The sequence below is a fragment of the Schistocerca cancellata genome, chromosome 1 (assembly GCF_023864275.1).
Source record: "Schistocerca cancellata isolate TAMUIC-IGC-003103 chromosome 1, iqSchCanc2.1, whole genome shotgun sequence".
In the NCBI taxonomy this organism is placed as follows: Eukaryota; Metazoa; Arthropoda; class Insecta; order Orthoptera; family Acrididae; genus Schistocerca; species Schistocerca cancellata.
Window position 1 is genome coordinate 1,267,874,341 of NC_064626.1, and position 26,992 is coordinate 1,267,901,332.

Genomic DNA, 26,992 nt, shown 5'->3' on the forward strand with positions numbered 1-26,992 from the left:
GATCATGAAAATGTCATCAATAAATCTGTACCAAACTTCGGGTTGGCAGGCCTGGGTAACCAAGAAGGCTTCCTCTAAGCGACCCATGAATAGGTTGGCATACGAGGGGGCCATCCTGGTACCCATGGCTGTTCCCTTTAATTGTTGGTATGTCTGGCCTTCAAAAGTGAAGAAGTTGTGGGTCAGGATGAAGCTGGCTAAGGTAATGAGGAAAGAGGTTTTAGGTAGGGCGGCAGGTGATCGGCGTGAAAGGAAGTGCTCCATCGCAGCGAGGCCCTGGACATGCGGAATATTTGTGTATAAGGAAGTGGCATCAATGGTTACAAGGATGGTTTCCGGGGGTAACAGACTGGGTAGGGATTCCAGGCGTTCGAGAAAGTGGTTGGTGTCTTTGATGAAGGATGGGAGACTGCATGTAATGGGTTGAAGGTGTTGATCTACGTAGGCAGAGATGCGTTCGGTGGGGGCTTGGTAACCAGCTACAATGGGACGGCCGGGATGATTGGGTTTGTGAATTTTGGGAAGAAGGTAGAAGGTAGGGGTGCGGGGTGTTGGTGGGGTCAGGAGGTTGATGGAGTCGGGTGAAAGGTTTTGTAGGGGGCCTAAGGTTCTGAGGATTCCTTGAAGCTCCGCCTGGACATCAGGAATGGGATTGCCTTGGCAAACTTTGTAAGTAGTGTTGTCTGAAAGCTGACGCAGTCCCTCAGTCACATACTCCCGACGATCAAGTACCACAGTTGTGGAACCCTTGTCAGCCGGAAGAATGACGATGGATCGGTCAGCCTTCAGATCACGGATAGCCTGGGCTTCAGCAGTGGTGATGTTGGGAGTAGGATTAAGGTTTTTTAAGAAGGATTGAGAGGCAAGGCTGGAAGTCAGAAATTCCTGGAAGGTTAGGAGAGGGTGATTTTGAGGAAGAGGAGGTGGGTCCCGCTGTGACGGAGGACGGAACTGTTCCAGGCATGGTTCAATTTGGATAGTGTCTTGGGGAGTTGGATCATTAGGAGTAGGATTAGGATCATTTTTCTTCGTGGCAAAGTGATATTTCCAGCAGAGAGTACGGGTGTAGGACAGTAAATCTTTGACGAGGGCTGTTTGGTTAAATCTGGGAGTGGGGCTGAAGGTGAGGCCTTTGGATAGGACAGAGGTTTCGGATTGGGAGAGAGGTTTGGAGGAAAGGTTAACTACTGAATTGGGGTGTTGTGGTTCCAGATTGCATTGATTGGAATTTTGAGGTTTTGGAGGGAGTGGAGCTGGAAGTGGGAGATTGAGTAGATGGGAGAGACTGGGTTTGTGTGCAATGAGAGGAGGTTGAGGTTTGCTGGAAAGGTTGTGAAGGGTGAGTGAGTTGCCTTTCCGGAGGTGGGAAACCAGGAGATTGGATAGTTTTTTAAGGTGGAGGGTGGCATGCTTTTCTAATTTGCGGTTGGCCTGTAGGAGGATGCTCTGAACAACCGGTGTGGATGTGGGAGAGGAAAGATTGAGGACTTTTATTAGGGACAGGAGTTGATGGGTGTGTTGATTGGCTGAGTGGATGTGTAGGTGAAGGATTAGGTGGGTGAGGGCAATGGATTGTTCAGTTTGGAACTGGTATAGGGACTGATGGAAAGAAGGGTTGCAGCCAGAGATGGGAACTTTAAGTGTGAGGCCTTTGGGGGTGATGCCAAATGTCAGACAAGCCTGAGAAAATAAAATATGGGAGTGTAATCTGGCTAGGGCGAAGGCATGTTTGCGGAGGGAATGTAAATAAAACTTAATGGGGTCGTTGTGGAGGTGTTGTGAGGGTGACATGGTCCTAGAAGGTGGAAAGTGGAACACGAGGCTGAAATGAAAATGAAAATAAATATAAAAATATATGGGGGGAGATAAAGGTAAAACTAGAAAGCAAATGGAGATCTGGTGTGAAAAAAGGCGAAAAAGGGTTGGTTAGAGCTGGGCTGTTGATCCTGTGGTGAACTTGTGTAGGTAGAAAATGATGTGCATGAAGGTTAGGTGGTTGTGTTGCCGCCAAAACACGTTAAAGGGTGAAGAAATACGGGAGAATTTCGAAAAAACTACGTGAGGATGTATTAAAAGGGTGGTTTGGTGGTGACAGATTATGGAAATGAAGCTAACAATTGTCTGATGAAGAAATAATGACGTTAAAACCTGTGGGAAGCGGCTAGAAATGATCGATGATGTGAGAAAAACGGAAATGGAAATAAAGCAAAAGATATTAAAACTAGCCGAAAAGGTTGTTAAATAGCTGAAAGGAACTGTTTGTGAAATGGAAACGGTGGATTTTATAGCAGCGGTAGTGTTGAAAGCGGAAAAAAAAATTTTTGGTTTGGAAGTGGGTTACGTATTATTACGTATTATTGAGTATATATCAGCGGGATAAAATTGAATACTGGATTACGGTAAAAAAGGAGAAGGTGAAAAGGAAGTAAAACTGCTGGCAAAAACAGAAGGAGGAAATAAGATGACAGAAAAGACTACGAAATGTAACAGTGACAATAACAATAACAAACGTGACCCACAACTTCTTCACTTTTGAAGGCCAGACATACCAACAATTAAAGGGAACAGCCATGGGTACCAGGATGGCCCCCTCGTATGCCAACCTATTCATGGGTCGCTTAGAGGAAGCCTTCTTGGTTACCCAGGCCTGCCAACCCGAAGTTTGGTACAGATTTATTGATGACATTTTCATGATCTGGACTCACAGTGAAGAAGAACTCCAGAATTTCCTCTCCAACCTCAACTCCTTTGGTTCCATCAGATTCACCTGGTCCCACTCCAAATCCCATGCCACTTTCCTTGACGTTGACCTCCACCTGTCCAATGGCCAGCTTCACACGTCCGTCCACATCAAACCCACCAACAAGCAACAGTACCTCCATTATGACAGCTGCCACCCGTTCCACATCAAACGGTCCCTTCCCTACAGCCTAGGTCTTCGTGGCAAACGAATCTGCTCCAGTCCGGAATCCTTGAACCACTACACCAACAACCTGAAAACAGCTTTTGCATCCCGTAACTACCCTCCCGACCTGATACACAAGCAAATAACCAGAGCCACTTCCTCATCTCCTCAAACCCGGAACCTTCCACAGAAGAACCCCAAAAGTGCCCCACTTGTGACAGGATACTTTCCGGGACTGGATCAGATTCTGAATGTGGCTCTCCAGCAGGGATACGACTTCCTCAAATCCTGCCCTGAAATGAGATCCATCCTTCATGAAATCCTCCCCACTCCACCAAGAGTGTCTTTCCGCCGTCCACCTAACCTTCGCAACCTTTTAGTTCATCCCTATGAAATCCCCAGACCACCTTCCCTACCCTCTGGCTCCTACCCCTGTAACCGCCCCCGGTGTAAAACCTGTCCCATGCACCCTCCCACCACCACCTACTCCAGTCCTGTAACCCGGAAGGTGTACACGATCAAAGGCAGAGCCACGTGTGAAAGCACCCACGTGATTTACCAACTGACCTGCCTACACTGTGAAGCGTTCTATGTGGGAATGACCAGCAACAAACTGTCCATTCGCATGAATGGACACAGGCAGACAGTGTTTGTTGGTAATGAGGATCACCCTGTGGCTAAACATGCCTTGGTGCACGGCCAGCACATCTTGGCACAGTGTTACACCGTCCGGGTTATCTGGATACTTCCCACTAACACCAACCTGTCAGAACTCCGGAGATGGGAACTTGCCCTTCAGCATATCCTCTCTTCTCGCTATCCGCCAGGCCTCAATCTCCGCTAATTTCTAATTTCAATTTGCCGCCGCTCGTACCTCACCTGTCTTTCAACATCATCTTTGCCTTTGTACATCCGCCCCGACTGACATCTCTGCCCAAACTCTTTGCCTTTACAAATGTCTGCTTGTGTCTGTGTATATGAGGATGGATATGTGTGTGTGTGCGAGTGTATACCTGTCCTTTTTTCCCTCCTTTTTCCCCCTAAGGTAAGTCTTTCCGCTCCCGGGATTGGAATGACTCCTTACCCTCTCCCTTAAAACCCAAATCCTTTTGTCTTTCCCTCTCCTTCCCTCTTTCCTGACGAGGCAACCATTGGTTGCGAAAGCTAGATTTTGTGTGTATGTTTGTGTTTGTCTGTGTGTCTATCGACCTGCCAGCGCTTTTGTTTGGTAAGTCTCATCATCTTTCTTTTTAAATATATTTTTCCCACGTGGAACGTTCCCTCTATTATATTCATATCATTAATTTGAACCCAACAATCACGTTTGTTATTGTTATTGTCACTGTTACATTTCGTAGTCTTTTCTGTCATCTTATTTCCTCCTTCTGTTTTTGCCAGCAGTTTTACTTCCTTTTCACCTTCTCCTTTTTTACCGTAATCCAGTATTCAATTTTATCCCGCTGATATATACTCAATAATACGTAATAATACGTAACCCACTTCCAAACCAAAAATTTTTTTTTCCGCTTTCAACACTACCGCTGCTATAAAATCCACCGTTTCCATTTCACAAACAGTTCCTTTCAGCTATTTAACAACCTTTTCGGCTAGTTTTAATATCTTTTGCTTTATTTCCATTTCCGTTTTTCTCACATCATCGATCATTTCTAGCCGCTTCCCACAGGTTTTAACGTCATTATTTCTTCATCAGACAATTGTTAGCTTCATTTCCATAATCTGTCACCACCAAACCACCCTTTTAATACATCCTCACGTAGTTTTTTCGAAATTCTCCCGTATTTCTTCACCCTTTAACGTGTTTTGGCGGCAACACAACCACCTAACCTTCATGCACATCATTTTCTACCTACACAAGTTCACCACAGGATCAACAGCCCAGCTCTAACCAACCCTTTTTCGCCTTTTTTCACACCAGATCTCCATTTGCTTTCTAGTTTTACCTTTATCTCCCCCCATATATTTTTATATTTATTTTCATTTTCATTTCAGCCTCGTGTTCCACTTTCCACCTTCTAGGACCATGTCACCCTCACAACACCTCCACAACGACCCCATTAAGTTTTATTTACATTCCCTCCGCAAACATGCCTTCGCCCTAGCCAGATTACACTCCCATATTTTATTTTCTCAGGCTTGTCTGACATTTGGCATCACCCCCAAAGGCCTCACACTTAAAGTTCCCATCTCTGGCTGCAACCCTTCTTTCCATCAGTCCCTATACCAGTTCCAAACTGAACAATCCATTGCCCTCACCCACCTAATCCTTCACCTACACATCCACTCAGCCAATCAACACACCCATCAACTCCTGTCCCTAATAAAAGTCCTCAATCTTTCCTCTCCCACATCCACACCGGTTGTTCAGAGCATCCTCCTACAGGCCAACCGCAAATTAGAAAAGCATGCCACCCTCCACCTTAAAAAACTATCCAATCTCCTGGTTTCCCACCTCCGGAAAGGCAACTCACTCACCCTTCACAACCTTTCCAGCAAACCTCAACCTCCTCTCATTGCACACAAACCCAGTCTCTCCCATCTACTCAATCTCCCACTTCCAGCTCCACTCCCTCCAAAACCTCAAAATTCCAATCAATGCAATCTGGAACCACAACACCCCAATTCAGTAGTTAACCTTTCCTCCAAACCTCTCTCCCAATCCGAAACCTCTGTCCTATCCAAAGGCCTCACCTTCAGCCCCACTCCCAGATTTAACCAAACAGCCCTCGTCAAAGATTTACTGTCCTACACCCGTACTCTCTGCTGGAAATATCACTTTGCCACGAAGAAAAATGATCCTAATCCTACTCCTAATGATCCAACTCCCCAAGACACTATCCAAATTGAACCATGCCTGGAACAGTTCCGTCCTCCGTCACAGCGGGACCCACCTCCTCTTCCTCAAAATCACCCTCTCCTAACCTTCCAGGAATTTCTGACTTCCAGCCTTGCCTCTCAATCCTTCTTAAAAAACCTTAATCCTACTCCCAACATCACCACTGCTGAAGCCCAGGCTATCCGTGATCTGAAGGCTGACCGATCCATCGTCATTCTTCCGGCTGACAAGGGTTCCACAACTGTGGTACTTGATCGTCGGGAGTATGTGACTGAGGGACTGCGTCAGCTTTCAGACAACACTACTTACAAAGTTTGCCAAGGCAATCCCATTCCTGATGTCCAGGCGGAGCTTCAAGGAATCCTCAGAACCTTAGGCCCCCTACAAAACCTTTCACCCGACTCCATCAACCTCCTGACCCCACCAACACCCCGCACCCCTACCTTCTACCTTCTTCCCAAAATTCACAAACCCAATCATCCCGGCCGTCCCATTGTAGCTGGTTACCAAGCCCCCACCGAACGCATCTCTGCCTACGTAGATCAACACCTTCAACCCATTACATGCAGTCTCCCATCCTTCATCAAAGACACCAACCACTTTCTCGAACGCCTGGAATCCCTACCCAGTCTGTTACCCCCGGAAACCATCCTTGTAACCATTGATGCCACTTCCTTATACACAAATATTCCGCATGTCCAGGGCCTCGCTGCGATGGAGCACTTCCTTTCACGCCGATCACCTGCCGCCCTACCTAAAACCTCTTTCCTCATTACCTTAGCCAGCTTCATCCTGACCCACAACTTCTTCACTTTTGAAGGCCAGACATACCAACAATTAAAGGGAACAGCCATGGGTACCAGGATGGCCCCCTCGTATGCCAACCTATTCATGGGTCGCTTAGAGGAAGCCTTCTTGGTTACCCAGGCCTGCCAACCCGAAGTTTGGTACAGATTTATTGATGACATTTTCATGATCTGGACTCACAGTGAAGAAGAACTCCAGAATTTCCTCTCCAACCTCAACTCCTTTGGTTCCATCAGATTCACCTGGTCCCACTCCAAATCCCATGCCACTTTCCTTGACGTTGACCTCCACCTGTCCAATGGCCAGCTTCACACGTCCGTCCACATCAAACCCACCAACAAGCAACAGTACCTCCATTATGACAGCTGCCACCCGTTCCACATCAAACGGTCCCTTCCCTACAGCCTAGGTCTTCGTGGCAAACGAATCTGCTCCAGTCCGGAATCCTTGAACCACTACACCAACAACCTGAAAACAGCTTTTGCATCCCGTAACTACCCTCCCGACCTGATACACAAGCAAATAACCAGAGCCACTTCCTCATCTCCTCAAACCCGGAACCTTCCACAGAAGAACCCCAAAAGTGCCCCACTTGTGACAGGATACTTTCCGGGACTGGATCAGATTCTGAATGTGGCTCTCCAGCAGGGATACGACTTCCTCAAATCCTGCCCTGAAATGAGATCCATCCTTCATGAAATCCTCCCCACTCCACCAAGAGTGTCTTTCCGCCGTCCACCTAACCTTCGCAACCTTTTAGTTCATCCCTATGAAATCCCCAGACCACCTTCCCTACCCTCTGGCTCCTACCCCTGTAACCGCCCCCGGTGTAAAACCTGTCCCATGCACCCTCCCACCACCACCTACTCCAGTCCTGTAACCCGGAAGGTGTACACGATCAAAGGCAGAGCCACGTGTGAAAGCACCCACGTGATTTACCAACTGACCTGCCTACACTGTGAAGCGTTCTATGTGGGAATGACCAGCAACAAACTGTCCATTCGCATGAATGGACACAGGCAGACAGTGTTTGTTGGTAATGAGGATCACCCTGTGGCTAAACATGCCTTGGTGCACGGCCAGCACATCTTGGCACAGTGTTACACCGTCCGGGTTATCTGGATACTTCCCACTAACACCAACCTGTCAGAACTCCGGAGATGGGAACTTGCCCTTCAGCATATCCTCTCTTCTCGCTATCCGCCAGGCCTCAATCTCCGCTAATTTCTAATTTCAATTTGCCGCCGCTCGTACCTCACCTGTCTTTCAACATCATCTTTGCCTTTGTACATCCGCCCCGACTGACATCTCTGCCCAAACTCTTTGCCTTTACAAATGTCTGCTTGTGTCTGTGTATATGAGGATGGATATGTGTGTGTGTGCGAGTGTATACCTGTCCTTTTTTCCCTCCTTTTTCCCCCTAAGGTAAGTCTTTCCGCTCCCGGGATTGGAATGACTCCCTACCCTCTCCCTTAAAACCCAAATCCTTTTGTCTTTCCCTCTCCTTCCCTCTTTCCTGACGAGGCAACCATTGGTTGCGAAAGCTAGATTTTGTGTGTATGTTTGTGTTTGTCTGTGTGTCTATCGACCTGCCAGCGCTTTTGTTTGGTAAGTCTCATCATCTTTCTTTTTAAATATATTTTTCCCACGTGGAACGTTCCCTCTATTATATATATATATATATATATATATATATATATATATATATATATATAGACACACACACACACACACACACACACACCCACACACTCGCTAATAATGTTTGTAGCCAGCAACAAGGAATTATTCCAGAAATATTGTGAAATTCATAAGCATAACACAGGATGGAAATAATTTCCACCAAGGCTCTGAAACTCTCACATACGTCCACAGGGGAGTAACTGAGTCAGGAGAAAAGTATATATCAAGCTTTCCAACAGTATAAAAAAGGAAATTAATAACATGCAAGTATTCAAAAGTAAATGAAAAACACTCCTCAGAGAACAAACTTAATTCCTAGAGTAATAAGAATCCTTTTTAGTAAAAATAGTGGAAAGAAACTGTTTACTTTCATTACGAAGACAAAATTGTATACTCCTAACATAAGTTACAGTGATAAAATGTAAATTTATTTATATCATAGGTTAAAATGTGATCTACTATTTATTGTGCACTATTAAGTATTCATTTGAACTTATTTATGTGATGAAGATAATTTTATATTTAAATTGTAATGACAAAATGTAAATTTCATAATTTATTTGTGGCACTGGGATAAAAATGGGTGCTTTCATCCATTTTGCCACTTAAAGCATTCGCTTGAACTTATACCAATAAAATTGAGGTTGTAACATTGTCCACAGTCAGTTGTTCATAGAAAATAAGTATTTGTGTGATATATGTAATGCTCACATGATTTTGTGTTATTTCATTTGACTTGTTCTTTATTACTAGTACACCATTTGTTCATTATGTAATTAACAGGACCAGATAAAGAAATCAGATAAAATCAAACTGGAAAGGACATCTACATTTAGACTTGGCAAGCTACTGTGAAGTGCATGGCAGAGGGCATATCCCATTGTACTAGTTATTAGGGGTTTCTTCTGTTCCATTCATTTATAGATCATGGAAAAAATGACTGCTTAAATACTTGTCTGTATACTGAAATTGCCTTCATATACATACGGGGTGGCAATACATTGCTAGGTTTATCACTTACAGTTGTTTCTATAAACTTTCAAAGTACGTTTCCATGCGGCATTTGGATAGTGACCATTGTGTTCTTGGCTTTGACAATACTTGAATTTTTTTGTGGCTTACACATGTTTCAGTTTTATTGTTATTTTTCTCTATATTACTTTTCAGTTTGGTTAACTGTTTTCCATTAGATGAAATATTGGTAACCAGAGAGTTGCTGGTTCAGATTATACCTTAGCATGAGTGTGAAGATAAATCTACTAAGCAAATGGCTCATATTAAACATCTTTAAGGTACTGATAAAATGAAGAGAAAACAAAAGAAATAAAACACTACAAAATAAATGTAGAAATTTATAGAACTGTAAAATTACAAAATCATGTAGCGTGTTGTGGTCAGCATTCCTTATGAGGCAAAGTAATTGAAATTAATGATATGCAAAGCAACACTACAGAGGGCACATGTTTTTTGTATTACACTGAAAATATATTTTTTACCTGTATTTGAGAAAGGTCCATACATTCTGAACTTATACTACTCTATCTCAATATGTGTACACACCCAAATGATGGAAGCTCTAGAAGATTTTGTTGTTGGTCTGTATTCTGCTGCTGCAACGTATCTAATTTTATTTCGTCCAGTTCCTCCAGGAAGTCAAATGTTTCTTGATTCTGTTCATTTGTGGTCCGATCACAAATTTCTTCAATATCTTCTTCTGTCTTTACTGTAATATTATCACACATAAGTTTTTGTACATGTCTTTGGCTACTGAGATCCAAGCCATGGCTGTCATCAACCATTGGTGAAGACACTGTGTCATCATGACTGAAGGAGAGATGTTTTCTCTGTAAGTCTACTCCAAATTGTGCCTGTTGCAAATCTTCTGCTACCTTTGCTGTATTCAGAGTACTGTTACACCACATGTTCAGCCGAGCTTCCTGATCTTCCTTAGATTTTATTACAGTTCCTTGAGATGGCCTAGAGATTGTCTCTTGTTTAATGTATTCAGATATTTTCTGCTGTACATGCAGATCAGTAAACAGATTCTGCACATGCAGTGATTTTTTGTTCGATATATTAAGAGGCATTTCTGGTTGCTTTGTTTGCCTAGACTCTGTAATCACCTGTTCAGCAACTGTCTTTGATGTTCTCAGAGATTTCTTTTGTTTTTGAACATTTCCCTTTTGACACATACTGATTTCAGACTGCCCTTGCATAAGCAATTGTGTTAGTTGTGACATTTTTGGTTGCTCTTTGTGTTTCACTTGCTCTGACTGATCTGTCTGAGAATCCTTCATATTTTCATTGTGCAGATAATGGAATTGCTGCTGACGCATACATTCTGACATTTGATTCACATACTCCTTCCCGTGCACAATTACACCTCTCTGCATTCTTCCTACTGAAGAGCTTTGTGAAGCTTTATGTCCTTCAAAATTCATTGCCCATTGCACAGTGCATTCTTGTTCAAGTGATTCTGATTTTCTTTTGCATCCTCTTTTTGCTTTTACTTTGTTTAACTGCAGGTTCATATCCTGGTGTGGCATTGTTTCTAAGTGTTGGCTCTGTGTAATGATACCATGTTCATTTCTGTGCTGCTGTAGAACTGGAATACAGAGTCCATCTTTCAAGGCATGGGCTGTTTCTGCTTGCTCCTGTATCTGTGTCAGAGTTTTCTTCTTTTTCTGAGTGCACTGTGACTGTTGTTGTTGTTCAATATGTGCCTGTATCGCCTGTTTCTGGAGCTCTTCATTCAGTCGCTTCACTGTGTCTTCTTCAATTTTTCTCTGCTGTTGCTGCTGCAGCTGTTCATTCCTCCTTCTCAGTGTTTCTTCATTCATCCTTATCACTGTGTCTTCCGCACTTTTCCTCTGCAACTGTTGCCTTTGAACTAGCTTCAAGTGCTCCAGTTCTTTTTTTTGCTGTTGCTTCTTTGTTGTTTTACAGTTTGCATTATTACAGCATCCACTGTTACTACAAGCAGGTAAAGCTGGAGTTTGTACTGAGGAATTCGTATCTTGTAGAGCTGACCTCAGGAAGTCACTCTGATATGATGAGGAGGTAGCAGATCTTCCGCTCTGGGTGTATTGTGCCAGGGCAGAACCTGAAAACAATAAATGCCAGTGTTAAAAAAGAACTGCTCATACTCAACTGAGAGCTGTTACTTACCTAACAAACTTTGACATAATCATTACATAGAAACAGCTGACAGTTTACCATGAGATTTCACAATAGATAACAAGTACAAAATGCTGAATAAAACAGTGTATTTAAAACCTGGGTGATTTGTGTAATCCCCTTGAAATTTTAATTTTCAGGCATGGCTGTCTAAAACTGCTACATAAACATTGCTACAAGGAAAATGAAAGAGAAAAACATCAGTGAATGGAAATAGTTGTTGTTGTTGTGGTCTTCAGTCCAGAGACTGGTTTGATGCAGCTCTCCATACTATTCTATCCTGTGCAAGCTTCTTCATTTCCAAGTAACTACTGCGCCCTACATCCTTCTGAATCTGCTTAATGTATTCATCTCTTGGTCTCCCTCTTTGATTTTTACCCTCCGTGCTGCCCTCCAGTACTAAATTGGTGATCCCACGACGCCTCAGAGCATGTCCTACCAACTGATCCCTTCTTCTAGACAAGTTGTGCCACAAATTCCTCTTCTCCCCAATTCTATTCAGTACCTCCTCATTAGTTATGTGATCTACCCATCTAATCTTCAGCATTCTTCTGTAGCACCACATTTCGAAAGCTTCTATTCTCTTCTTGTCTAAACTACTTATTGTCCATGTCTCACATCCATACATGGCTACACTCCATACAAATATTTTTAGAAAAGACTTCCTGACACTTAAATCTATATTCAATGTTAACAAATATGTCTTCTTCAGAAACAGTTTTCTTGCCATTACTGGTCTACATTTTATATCCTCTCTAATTCTACAATCATCAGTTATTTCTCCCCAAATAGAAAAACTCATATACTACTTTATGTGTCTTATTTCCTAATCTAAGCCCCCCAGCATCACTTGATTCAATTACATCTACATCTACGTGATCACTCTGCTATTCACAATAAAGTGCCTGGCAGAGGGTTCAGTGAACGACCTTCAAGCTGTCTCTCTATCATTGCACTCTCGAACGGCATGCGGGAAAAATGAGCACTTAAATTTTTCTGTGCGAGCCGTGATTTCTCTTATTTTATCGTGATGACCATTTCTCCCTATGTAGGTGGGTGCCAACAGAATGTTTTTGCAATCAGAGGAGAAAACTGGTGATTGAAATTTCATGAGAAGATCCCATCACAATGAAAAACACTTTTGTTTTAATGATTGCCACTCCAATTTATGTATCATGTCTGTGACACTATTTCCCCTATTTTGCGGTAATACCAAACGAGCTGCCCTTGTGTGTACTTTTTCGATGTCATTTGTCAGTCCCAGCTGATGCAGATCCCACACCGCACAACAATACTCCAGAACAGGGCAGACAAGTGTAGTTTAAGCAGTCTCTTTAGTAGACCTGTTGCACCTTCTAAGTGTTCCACCAGTATGAATCACCGTCTTTGGTTTGCTCTACCCACAATATTATCTATGTGATCGTTTCAATTTAGGTTATTTGTAATTGCAGTCCCTAACTATTTAGTTGAATTTACAGCCTTCAGATTTGTGTGACATGTCGTGTAATCGAAATTTAGATGAAATCTTGTAGTACTCATGTGAAGAACGTCACACTTTTCTTTATTCAGGGTCAATGGCCACTTTTCGCACCATACAGATATCTTATCTAAATCATTTTGCAAGTCATTTTGATCATCTGATGACTATGAGATGGTAAATGACAACATCATCTGCAAACAATCTAAGACGGCTACTCAGATTGTCTCCTAAGTCATTAATATAGATCAGGAACAATAGAAGGCCTATAACACTTCCTTGGGGAACGCCGGATATTACTTCTGTTTTACTTGATGACTTTCCGTCTATTACTACGAACTGTGACCTTTCTGACAGGAAATCAGGAATCCAGTTGCACAACTGTGGCGATACTCCGTAGGCATGCAGTTTGATTAGAAGACGCTTGTGAGGAACGATGTCAATCTGGAAATCTAAAAATATGGAATCAATTTGACATTCCCCTACTCTACTTCATGAGTATAAAGAGCTAGTTGTGTTTCAGAAGAATGATATTTTCTGAGTCCGTGCTGACTATATGTCAATAAATTGTTTTCTTCAAGGTACTTCATAATGTTTGAATACAGTATATGTTCCAAAACCGTACTGCAAATCGATGTTAGTGATATTGGTCTGTAATTCAGCGTATTACTCCTACTTCCCTTTTTGGGTGTTGGTGTGACTTGAGAGATTTTCCAGTCTTTAGGTACGGATCTTTCTGTGAGTGAGTGGTTGTATATAGTTGCTAAATATGGAGCTATTTTATCAGCATACTCTGAGAGGAACCTGACTGGTATTCAGTCTGGACCGGATGCCTTGGCTTTATTAAGTGATTCCAGCTGCTTTGTTACACCGAGGATATCTACTTCTATGTTTCTCATCTTGGCAGTTGTTCTTGATTGGAATTCAGGAATATTTACTTCATCATCTTTGGTAAGGAGTTTTGGAAAACCGTGTTTAATAACTCTGCTTTAGTGGCCAGTGACTTCACCGTTGTTATCGTGCAGTGAAGGTATTGATTGTGTCTTGCCTTAGGTGTGCTTTGTTGTATGACCAGAATCTCTTTGGGTTTTCTGCCAGACTTCGAGACAGAATTTCGTAGTGGAAATTATTAAAAGCATCTCGCATTGAAGTACACACTACAGTTCAAACTTCTGTAAAACTTTGCCAATTAGACTACGTTCCATTATCCCTGTTTTGCTTTTGTTGATGTCCATCTTATATCCTCCTTTCAAGACACTGTCCATTCCATTCAATTGCTCTTACAGGTCCTTTGCTGTCTCTGACAGAATTACAATTTCATCGGCTAACCTCCAAGTTTTATTTCTTCCCCATGGATCTTAATTCCTACGCAAATCTTTTTCTTTTGTTTCCTTTACTGCTTGTTCAATGTATAGATTGCATAACACTGGGGATAGGCTACAACCCTGTCTCAGTCCACTGCATCCCTTTTATACCCCTCGACTCTTATAACTGCCATCTGGTTTCTGTACAAATTGTAAATCGCCTTTTGCTCCCTGTATTTTACCTCTGCCACCTTCAGAATTTGAAAGAGAGTATTCCAGCCAACATTGTCAAAAGCTTTCTCTAACTCTACAAATTCTAGAAAAGTAGGTTTGCCTTTCCTTAATCTAGCTTCTAAGTGAAGTCGTAGGGTCAGTATTGCCTCACGTCTTCCAATATTTCTATGGAATCCAAACTGATCTTCCCCCAAGGTCGGCTTCTACCAGTTTTTCCATTCGTCTGTAAAGAATTCGCGTTAGTATTTTGCATCCATGGCTTATTAAACTGATTGTTCGGTAATTTTCCCTGCTTACACTTTTTGCACTTCCTGTCGATCTCATTTTTGAGAAGTTTGTATTCCTTTTTGCCTGCTTCACTTACTGTACTTTTATACTTTCTCCTTTCATCAATTAAATTCAATATATCTTCTGTTACCCAAGGATTTCTGCTAGCCCTTGTTTTTTTACCTACTTGATCCTCTACTGCCTTCACTATCTCAACTCTCAAAGTTACCCATTCTTCTTCTACTGTATTTCTTTCCCGTTTTCTTGTCAGTCATTCCCTAATGCTCTCTCTGAAACTCTCTACACTCTCTGGTTCTTTCAGTTAATCCTGTCCCATCTCCTTAAATTACCATCCTTTTGCAGTTTCTTCAGTTTTAATCTACAGTTCATAACCAATAGATTGTAGTCAGAGTCCACAATGGAGATAGATACACTGTTATTTTCAGGCCCAGAAAGAGTAATGCAGAATGAGTCATGCATTTTGATTCATGGACATTATTTACCCACTTCTCAACAGATGCCCAGCTGTTCATGCAGAGAAAAATGAAAATGTATCACTTACACTTAATCAATGACTTATGTCTCGTTTGAGATGGATGAGGATTATATTAGAACTGATTGCTCTGCAATGCAAGCAAACTAATATTATAATTTCTTTACTGCACTGTATCTTCCTCCCCATCATCACCACTAGTCTTAAGAGTTTATGGTTCCTTGTGTAGATCCATGGAGTCTTTATAAGCAACATGCACAGATTTCACTGAGAGAGTCAAATACGGAACATTTGAATAAAAATAATGTGTTCTATGAGTTAAAATTATGCACAAAAACAAGAAAAGAGAGAATGCCTTTCTTTATCGATATATATAGTGTTCTCTGAGATAACATTATCCACAAAACCTAGAAAAACATAGAAGAACTTGCATTCTGCAGCACATTCTTTCAGAGGCAGGGGCAGTTAGTTACAGGATGTTCAAAGACCAGGTTGTCACTGAATAAGTGAAGTCTGTGGATCAGAGAGCTGAAAACCAAGGTCCGTAGTCATTTCTAGGAACAGTGCTAAAGATTGTGAGCGTCATCAAAACAAAACAAGCAAGGGAGGCTGTTCTCACTCTCACTGTGAGTTGTTAGAAGGAAAAAGGATTGATGGGAATCAATGCATATGGCATTATTTGTACTGACATGTGCACTGTGGGGACTCAGTCACTGTCTGTTCAGCATGTTTAATAAATTGCCCAGACATACAGACTGAGACACATACAACTATTGGTGGCTGATGGTTGGAGGTACAATATCATTGTTGCATGCAGTCTGTGAAAACCAATTCATAGATGTTGGCCACTGATGGAATCATGTATATGATTGGTGTTAACCCCCTCAACATCACTTAAGGCCTGAAGATGGTGTACTGAAGCACATGAAACACATCAAAAGGACCGCTGTAGGTGTTCCATTTTATTACATAATCACATTATAGGACATCAGAGTGTAGTATGGTGCTAACCAATTATCTGTGCAAATTTAAGCAGATGAGACTCGATCTGGCCATAAACCATAGGTTATTCAACATCAAAGTGCTGTTAAAACGTTTGAACTGTAAACTTGGTGTGGACTGCATCATAAACATTTTTCAGCCAGATTTCATGGAGGCACAGCTATGCTATAGGATGTATTTCGCATTCTCAATAAACACATCATTTAAACTTATCAAACTATAGCTGTAGGAGCATCTTATTACCACAACACTAAAGAATATTATAAAGAGAAATTTTTCTAACCATAGGCGGAAAGTGGATCTGATGTGCTGGAATGTGTAGAAGGTGCTGGAGGAAGTGCAGCAAGTGGCGTTGCTGATCCAAGGCTGCCACGGGCCAGTATCTGGTGATCAAGCTCAGCAAGGGCATGTCTGAACTCTTTGTGTCCCCTCATTTGTTGATATAGTTGTGTTCCCAGTTGATCAACATGTGGTGTCAGATTGGTTTGTAACTTCGGCAAGAGGCCTAGTTTGAGAGCTTGCTGCTGATAAACTGATGTCCAAAAGCTCTTCATAAACTTCTCTCTTTCTTCAGGTGTGCTTTTAAGTCCCAGATAAGGTGCTACAGATGGAAATGGATCTGGTAACATTAGTCTCCCGCTGGTGGCTAACAGTCCAGTATTTGTTTCTCTTGTAGCAACATCCATCACCTGTCCAGTAGATGGCAGCAGTGCTGTGTGGGGATCCTTTGGTGGTACACTCAGGGATGACTGTCCTGGGTGTACATGTAAAGCATCACCAAAGGATCCTTCCACGTACCTGTCAACAAAAGAACAGCTATAACAAATAATATAGTATTTTATCATTTAAGGCCAAAAAATTATGATTACAGGCACAAGAATTTAACTGTTGTAATGCGAAAAGGAAAGTTGCCACTAACCATATAGCAGAGATGCTGAGTCACAGATAGGCACAACAGAAAGACTGTCACAATATAAGATATCGGCCAACAAGGCCTTTGTTGAAAATAGATGACACACATGCAAACACAGCTCACATACACATGACAGCAGCCTCTGGCAGCTGAAACCACACTGCGAGCAACAGCAACTGCCTTGTCTGTTTTAAGCAAAGGCCTTGTTGTCCAAAATCTTATACTGTGACAGTCTTTTTGTTTGAATGCATTGAATAAAATGTTCTCGGGTTTCCAACTGCGTCAATTGCTTAAACTACACGAGCTTTCAGCCAAGCACTCCTTGGCCATTGTCAAGTGTTATGACTGCCAGTGGGCTGTTGGTGCGCCCTTATATATGCCATGCCATCAGCAATCATCATCCAGCACAGAAGTGCAGAGTATTACAAACATTGGTGCAACGTGCAAGAGTAATATCAGACGACGACAACCTGTCCCACAAACTGAGCCACCTATGCAAGGTTATCAAGAATAACGACTACAGGGCCCATCAAGTGAAAGAAGTGATTTCTGGGAAATATCAGAATAAGACCACCGACGAAGAGCAGGAAAAGAAACTTGCTTTGCTGCCATTCTGTGGCTCTGTGTCGGGAAAGATAAGCCGCCTATTGAAAAGACACAAAATCAAATCCCTCTTCAGGCCTCCAACAAAAATCCGTCAATTACTGAGAGCAGTTAAAGATGCAGTAGGTCTCAGAACACCTGGAGTTTACGAAATACCTTGTGAGTGTGGCCAGAAGTACATCAGACAAACAGTGCGCACTGTGGAACAACGCAGGAAAGAACATGAGAGGTATTATTGCCTACGCTATCCAGAGAAATCTGCGTTAGCTGAGCATGCGCTAGAAAACGGTCACCACATAAAATTTGATGATACCTCTGTTGTGGCTCGCACTAACGGCTTCTGGGACAGTTTAATAAAGGAAGCTATTGAAATAAAAAATTACCGCAAACACCCTGAATAGAGACGGTGGCTTGCAGCTCAGCGCTGTGTGGGATCCAGCGATCGCGCAGCTGAAGAGGGCACATTGAACGCCGACTCAAAACATGCCCATATATGGCAATGTCACAGGCACCAGTGACGTCACAGCCAGCAGCTAGCGTATATAAGGGCACACCAACAGTCCACTGGCAGTCATAACACTTGACAATGGCCAAGGAGTGCTTGGCCGAAAACACGTGTAGGTTTAAGCAATTGACGCGGTTGGAAACCTGAGAACATTTTATTCAGTCTTATTGTTGTGTCTATCTGTGACTCAGCATCTCTGCTATATGATGGGTGGCAACTTTCCTTTTCATAATAATGTTACATTCCATCCTGGACTTTCCATTGTTTGATTTTTAACTGCCATAGTGGTTAGATGTGATCATTGTTCTGATGTCATCAGCGGCTCGTTGCTGTTGCTGTTTGCTATTTTGAACAATAGGGAATCCAGGATGGAGTAATGACAGTGTTATGAAATGGCTTGATTGCTACTCACCATACAGTGGAGATGTTGAGTCGCAGACAGGCACAATAAAAAGATTGCTAAACAAATAAGCCTTTGGCTAAAAGGCCTTCTTCTGAATTTGACAAAACACACACACACACACACACACACACACACACACACATACACACACACACATGCGCGTGTGACCACTTTCTCTGTTGAATCTGGCCTCGGTAACCAGTGACAATGGTCATGTGTATGTGAGTTGCATTTGCATGTGTGTGTGTGTGTGTGTGTGTGTGTGTGTGTGTGTGTGTGTGTGTGTGTTTTAAAGTTCAGAAGAAGGCCTTTTAGCCAAAAGCTTACTTGTCTAGCAGTCTTTTCATTGTGCTTGTCTGCAACTCAACATCTCTACTATATGGTGAGTAGAAATCTATCCTTTTCGTAATAAAAGTTGAATCTTGTCATAGAGGTGACATGCAAAGGAATCAAATTGGCCACAATTTTTTTTTTTTTAATTACAGTGCAGGGACTCATGTGTTTTTATGAGTGGTTCAGCAGTGCTTCAGATATTTATTGATACACAAATAAAAATGAGGATTGGAAAAGTGGAGTTAAAAAATTTAAGTGACGCTACGTGGGTCTGACAATATTCTTCATGTCTGGCTGTGATGAAGACAACTGGAGCCATCACTGTAACTCTAGTAAACATTCAGGCAGAAAATTCCAAACAAGCTGCAGGAGCATCAGAATCCAGTGCAAAGTTGAATTTTTCTTTTGTTTTTCATTTATGCCTGTTCACGTATTTGCTAAAAAAGTGGACGCCATTCTCTGATTTACTTGAGGGGAAAGACTGTGATACTGTTATTGCAATCAACTTAATAGATGCTACAAGGGATCAGTTCAAACAAATGTGGGAATCAGATGCAAGCTTCACATATGTGTGTAAAAGAAAGTGTAGAAGTGGCAACAAAAGTAGGTGCTGATATGACTCTTCTCTTGGAAGAATTCAAAAGTTGCCAAAACATCTTGGAGTATGTGTGTGTGATTTGCCAAATAAAGGTAGCCTGGAACCTATACATTCGACTGATTTCAAATCTTTAGTATTTGATAAAGTTTTACATATAATGGACACTGAACTTGAGAGATGTTTTACTTCAAACTTGAGAGATGTTTTACTTCAAACTCTGGAATCACTTGTCTAAAGCCAAAAAGTGAATATTTTTTGTGAATGAACAAATGTTACTGCCACAATACTATGAAAAGCTATTCTTTTGATAATATTGTTACTCTTTTGGTAATAATGTTACAGTCCATCCTGGATTTTCCATTGTGTAAATGTTACTGTCATTAGCACAAAATTATTCATGTAATACTGAATAATTGGAGGCAGAAATTAAGATATTAAAAAATCTTATCATTAGACATGAACAGCATAACAGAGTGAAGACTGACAATTTACCTGCATTGCTCAAGGTGTTAGAGCAATATAAACTAGTGTTACATGATTTGAAGAAATTAAATCAAATAGTAGTGACTATTCCACATTTCTCTGTGTCTTGTGATAACCATTTTTTGTGTATGTGATATGTAAAAAATTATTTAAGGAATTCATTGTCTAAATGAATTTTATTCATAGTGGATGCTGTTGAACTCAGTGACTGTTCCTTTATAGGGTATGGAAGTCACAATACTGGTAGCGAAAATTTTTCTACACCCTATAATTCATTGTCTGATGAACAGCTAAGGTTTATTTGTCTATTCTTGAAATAGAAAGGGCTGTGATGAAACTGTTGATGTGCAAAGAGTAGTTGATAAATTAACCACCAGTCACAATAACAGAAGGATTAATGGAACAATGGAAAATCAAGCATGGAACGTAACAATATTATGTTAAGGAAAGTTGTTACTCATCATATAGCAGAGATGCTGAATCGCAGATTGACACAACTAAAAGACTGTTGCAAATAAAGGTGTCACCCAGTAAGGCCTTCATTAAAAATAGGCGACAGACACATGTACACACACTCTCAAGCAAACGCAACTCACATACACATGACTGCAGTCTCTCTACCTCTTGTCATGCCCTGAAATGAAAAATGTCCTGCTACTATCCTTCCCACTCCTCCCACAGTGGTATACTACTGTCCACCGAACCTACACAATATACTCATCCGTCCCTATATGACCCCTGCTCCCAACCCCTTACCTCATAGCTCATATGCCTGTAATAGACCTAGATGCAAGACCTGTCCCATACATCCTCCCACCACCACCTACTCCAGTCCAGTCACAGACATCATCTATCCCAGCAAAGACAGGGGTACCTGTGAAGACAGTCATTTGATCTACAAGCTAAACTGCAACCACTGTTCTGCATTCTATGTGGGCATGACAACCAACAAGACGTCTGTCTGCATGAATGGCCTCCAACAAACTGTGACCAAGAAACAAGTGGATCATCCCGTTGCTGAGAACTCTGTCAAACATGACATCCTTCATTTCTATGACTGCTTCAAAGCCTGTGGTATATGGATTCTTCCCACCAACACCAACTTTTCTGAACTGCGCAGGTGGGAACTTTCCCTGCAATATATCCTATGTTTCCGTAACCCTCCTGGCCTCAACCTTCATTAGTCATTGTCCTCACCCATCCAACCCCTTCCCTGTTCCCATTCCAGCACTACACGGCCCTCATTCCACTATCACACCAAGTCTTTTTACTTGTCTCCTTTTCCGCAACCCAACCACCCTCCCCACCTCTCCTTAATCCTCTGTCTAACCTACCACCTGCACATAGCTGCCCTGCACTCTCTCCACCTCATCCCTGTGCACTCCCCAGCAGCACTTCACTGTCCTCCACTCATACCCTACTATCTCTCCCCCACCCCACCCCAGCCTCCTCCTTACCCCCATCCAGTCACAACTCCCATCATGTACTTGTACTTCTGCTCATAGTGTGGCTTATGTTACCCGAGACTGGAGTCGTGTGTGTGAGTTGCATTTGCATGAGTAAGTGTGTGTGTGTGTGTGTGTGTGTGTGTGTGTGTGTGTGTGTCGTCTGATTTTGACGAAGGCCTTACTGGCTGAAAACTTTATTTGTGACAGTCTTTTTGTTGTGCCTGTCTGCAACTCAGCATCTCTGCTATATGGTGGGAAGGATTAATCTGTTTTAAAAGTAAGTAATCACCTGTTTGTTATTTTTCATAGTTTTTCACTTTTTTCTCAGTGATACCAATTTTTCTGCTTTCCAACTGAACATAAAATTAATGTAATCTTGAAAATGCTTGTTTTGAGGCATAATTTGCTTTCGGTGCATAGTATGTTGGGACGTTTTGGAGTATGTTATATACAGACATTATATTGTGGCAGTTTTAGGCAGAGGATGTTTTGGTCTGTGGTTCCTAAAGATACCAGCAGAGGTCATGCCCGAACTACACGTTTACAGTACTGTCAACCTCAGCAAACAGTTGCTCTGTAGTTTTTGATGAATGTTTTGTGTACTCTGCTTTGCTTTGTGTTGTGCATTCACTGTTGTTTACTCTTCTTAGTTTGAGATGAGTGAAGACACTAAATATGGTCCTTGGTGGGGTTCAAGTATGACCTTTACAACTCGAGTATGACCTTCACAACATCAGAAGGGACTGGCATCCCTTATGTACATTACTTTAGCCCATCTACTATGATGCAGTGTCTGAAATAACTTTCAAGACTTCACTATTAATAGTGTATATGTGTATTGGAAGATGTAGCTTATGTATATAGTTTTACTTTAGTTTCCTATACAAGAACTGAAATATTATTTCGCCGTTACAAGGGAGTATGTGTATTAGAAAATATGATTTATGTATTCAGTTGCACTGATTCTGATGCATGGATATCAATAATTGTCAGTATTTTAGTGTTGGTGTACATGAAATATAGTTACATATGTTGGTGTGCTGGGGTTTCTGAATTTCTTTATTGTTCATTTTTTTGTAATGTTTGTGTTGTCCCCATTCAAAAGCCCTACATTTTCACTGTGCTCCTGATGATTTGTTTGAAATGTAAAGAACATGTCAGGCAGAAGAGGATGACATAGCAAGTAATGAAAGATACCCTTATACTCATATTTATGGCCACAGCACTAAACATAAATTGGAAATGTTATAGAAATGAAATGTCATTCTAATATTTTACTGCCTCTTAAGTCACTATTATTAAGTTACTGATGTAAATTAACTGTCACAAGTACTTTTTTACAAATACTTTCATCCAAGATGGAATGGCTTTTGAGTCTGTTACTGTATGCTTAGAATACCAACTGTATGCTTAGAATACCAACCAGTCACTGGCTTCAGTATATAACTACAATGCATTTCGATCATTTCAGTGATTACTGTGTAACCTTCAGTTGCTATATACTCAAATTACATTGATTTACATTCCTTTTATCACCAACAAGTAAAGTCACTGTGATGTTTTGAATCTTGCAATTTTTATTTCTGCATTGAAAATGTTATCCATATCCATATTATTAAACTTCTAATCCAGGGCACAGTTACCAAACCCATTTGCAGGTAGCCTACCAAATTTGATTTTCAATATTTCATGTAATTATTGACCCACTTTAAAAATTTAAAGGCTGCCATAATCTACTCTTTAAGAGGCACAATCTTTTGTTAGAAGCTTAACACAATAAGACAACTACTTCAGTTAGAAACTGTGTGTTTCTCTTGAGGCAACATAACTGATAGCATGCAAATGCCTGGACTTTAATTACCCAGTATTTAAGAATGAGAGAATGCAGGAACTTCCAACAAACTGTACACATTATTTCAAACCTTTCAAAAAAAGTTTTTGCTGACACCCTCTACATAAAGATGAAAGACAAAAGTTTACTGCTTACTGTATTTCCACTGTCCATGCAGTAATACAGCAGCATCAAGGTATGATAGTTTAATTTATTACTTCTTTACTACTAACTATATTTGCAACACATTTTTCAGACAGTATCCACATAAATCTCTGAATGTACCTGCAAAATTGTGACATGGTGTGACACATACAGTTCAGGAGATATGATGACATAGACACTGAGATGTGTAAAAAACTAGCTTTTGCTTCAAATGGGGCACTAATTACCCATATTATATTAATTCAGTATCGGATAGTGAGAGCACTTAATAACTTCCAACAAATTTTAAGCATAATTTCAAACCTTCCCTAAACTTTTTCTCTTTTACATGCTTATTTAACATATTAAATCAGGTGTTACGTAATCAGATGTTTGAAGCTGTTTTATACATAGGTGTTTGATTCTTTCACTGGTTTTTACTAAAATTTTACTTGTTACTGCCATTATACATTGAAATCAATATTGTTTACTGTTTATCAAGGAAAAATAATGATAACTTGAGCTATTTCAAGTTAGTAATAGACGACTAGAAAGGGTGTTCAAGAGGGCATGACAAACCAGATGTTGCCCTTGACTGAAGAAAAAATGGCAAACAGAAGTTCAGTATGCTGCAAATACATGGAGCCACTCAATGAAATTTTATCTCAGTGATACAGGTACATGAATTCACACAATAACTACAAATATACAATGACTATAAATAAACAGTAATAAATTTAATGTGCACTACTAACCAAATATGGCATTTTACGATATCTGTTATAATGAATTTATTGGCAGAATTATTAACGTCAATAAATTAATGTTTTAAACTATATTTTGTCCTCCATATTTTTCAATGTGAACTCAAGGCTAGGCCCACCCTTGGCCCATCCATGTGACAGTAAATGCATAAACTGTCAAATGTTAATCATTGTGAGATTTGTCGGGGCAAATTTGATGGGAAAGCTAGTAAAATACTTGATAGGCCTCTCTCATCAGTCTCTACATAATTCAGACAATGTAAGAGAAGTATATCAAAGGAATATTGAGGCCCCTCTGGCAAAATTGGAAATAGTGTATTCCTAATCGCATAGGATGAAATGAAAAAAGATTGGTGAGGAATGGTAACAAGTAAACAGCGGAATGAATGACAGATATAAAAGTCCTGTTGTTAATTGGAATAATTACTATGGGCAGTTTGAAGTTTAATAGGAAAACATTATTATTTAGTATAGGTTGTAAAGTTTCAAGAAACAGACCAAATTGACATAGTGAAGAGACTGATACCAGATTTGATTAACAGTGTTTGATGCAATTTCAGTTCAGCAATGTGTGATAAAACTTTACTGATGAATTACTTAATACATTTGGACCGTTTTTGTCACAACACTATCTTTAATGCAGAAGTAATCTTTTCAGCTGTGATTTTTTTTTCTTTTAGCAAACGTTAACATGACATTTCATAACTAAAATCCATCATTTTAATCTTTCACTTCCAGAATAAATAACAGCAGCAAAAAATAGATCTTAACTGAGGTAATTAACATTGCTTTTCTTTTATACTTCTTATTAAAGTGCAGGCTGAAAAATTCAAATCTACTCAGAATTATCAGAACTCTATTTGAAGGGTTAAAGTAATAATTTATTTCTCATTACCTTGCATTCACTTTGCTTAAGCTATAATTGACTTGGAGGTGTTTGAGTTTCGTAACATCAGTTTCTGTCATTTTGTGTTGAATTGCCATTGCCTTGCAATGTGTAATGAAAGGATGAACCAAAACGAGGCAGAAACACTCTCTACATCAAAAGCACAACTTGTGAGATGTCATGTTGTGATGGTGTTTTCAGTTAAAGCCCATTTTTAGGGAGTTTATATTATGACCTACACCTTTGAAAATATATGCTGTTACTAAGCAGCACAATGAAAATGAGTTGTTATTAGTAAGTATTGTTTTAATAAAATGTTGGAAAACATCATGTTTGTGGTTAAAGAATTTCAGTGTTCAGTTATTTTCATGTTGTAACTTGGTGTTGTGAAAGTACATTGTTTTAAGGCAACAGCACATTGAACACTTATCAAAAAAGTGCCAGTTTTGGAAGTATTTGTTATAATTAAAGGTAGGAAGTGCATAAAACAAAAGCTGGCTTAAATGCTGTTTGTTTACTGACCAGTTTCAGTTGATGACCATGTTCACAGTAATCAAATATGCAATTGTAAAACCAAGAGTACATATCATACATTTTCTGAAATCCAAGATACATAATTAAAGTCAAGTAGAACAATTCTGAACACAGTAACTGAGTTGAATGTAACTACAAATGAAGATATCAAACTGGTTCAGGATGGTCAACAACAGACTCTCACACATAAAGAGATATATGTGGACTGATGACTGAAATCAGCATTAGTGTTGTGCATTTCCTCAAGATGTTCATAGTTAAATGTCACATAGTAACACAGCAGAAATTAAAGCGGATTGTTACATGATATATATGATTGTTTGTTGCAGAAGTTATGTTGTTTTTTTTCCAGGGCTTTGAGTGTTTCTCAGTAAATTAATTGAAATAACTTTTTTTTGTAATACTCAGTGTTATGTAAATGTAAATGCACTCTCTCAGAAGTGTGAGTTTGTCCAATTTTTTGAGATGTTATAAGCTGCTATCCTTACTGACGAGACATGGAACTTTATTTAGTCTTATAACATGTTCATTGGATATTGAAATTAATAAATATGTGTACTACGGACAGAACATGGTTATCATATGGACAAGGGAGGATACACGTGTTTTAAAAGAGCTAACGTAGAAATTTTACACACGTCCATTTTCATAAACAGTCTGTGTGTCTTGGGAGCCAGTTACAGCTAACAGCTGCTACTGAAGAATGCTAGTCACAAATCTAGTTAACTAGTACGTCCCAAGTGATGCAGGTGGCATGTTTCATAAAGCTGGATTTCCCATACACATCAATGCCAGTTGTCAAATGAGCAAGTTGTAGATCATTTGTTCCGTCTCAGTTATCTCATTGCTTTGGTAGCAGTCAGACTTGTTAGTTGTAAATCAGTTATTTCAAAGTTCTTTAGGAGCAGTTCTATTAAACTCTCTGTGTGTAGTAGCTGATTCAGCAGCAGTTAAACAACAAGAAATGAACAACAATTGTTCCACCATAGTAGGGAAGGACCATTGATATACACACACACCAATGGAGTACAATGGGCATTCTTTCAGGTCCTGTGCTACTCTCCTTCTGAATGTTCCTAGTGGCAGGGATTGCAATTCTTGATGCAGTGAGCTGAACATCTTTAGGGCAACCACTGGAAAGCTGTCTTGCGTTCCTGTCAGTCGACACCTGGCTATTTCGATGCTCCTCTTGTTCGGGCATTGTGATTGTGTATATCTTGCCTCACGCTGAAGTGAAGACTCCTCAGTTTTCTTTCACGCTGATGAGACATAAGAACACATACTAGCTGAAGACTGCCATAATTCCTAACTGCTTGAATATAGGCGTGCAGTGCTCCTGTCTTT

General features: G+C 40.6%; 1 protein-coding gene across 1 annotated transcript in view; it reads right to left on the reverse strand.

Annotated features, from left to right (window-relative positions):
- Positions 1-26,992, reverse strand: part of LOC126094964 (uncharacterized) — a 153,024-nt gene that overhangs the window by 69,092 nt on the left and 56,940 nt on the right. The window contains exons 5-6 of the mRNA XM_049909622.1: positions 16,487-17,001; positions 9,810-11,352 (exon numbers count right to left, since the gene is read on the reverse strand). Coding sequence (XP_049765579.1) covers positions 9,810-11,352; positions 16,487-17,001 — 2,058 coding nt within the window. The remainder of the gene's footprint in view (positions 1-9,809; positions 11,353-16,486; positions 17,002-26,992) is intronic.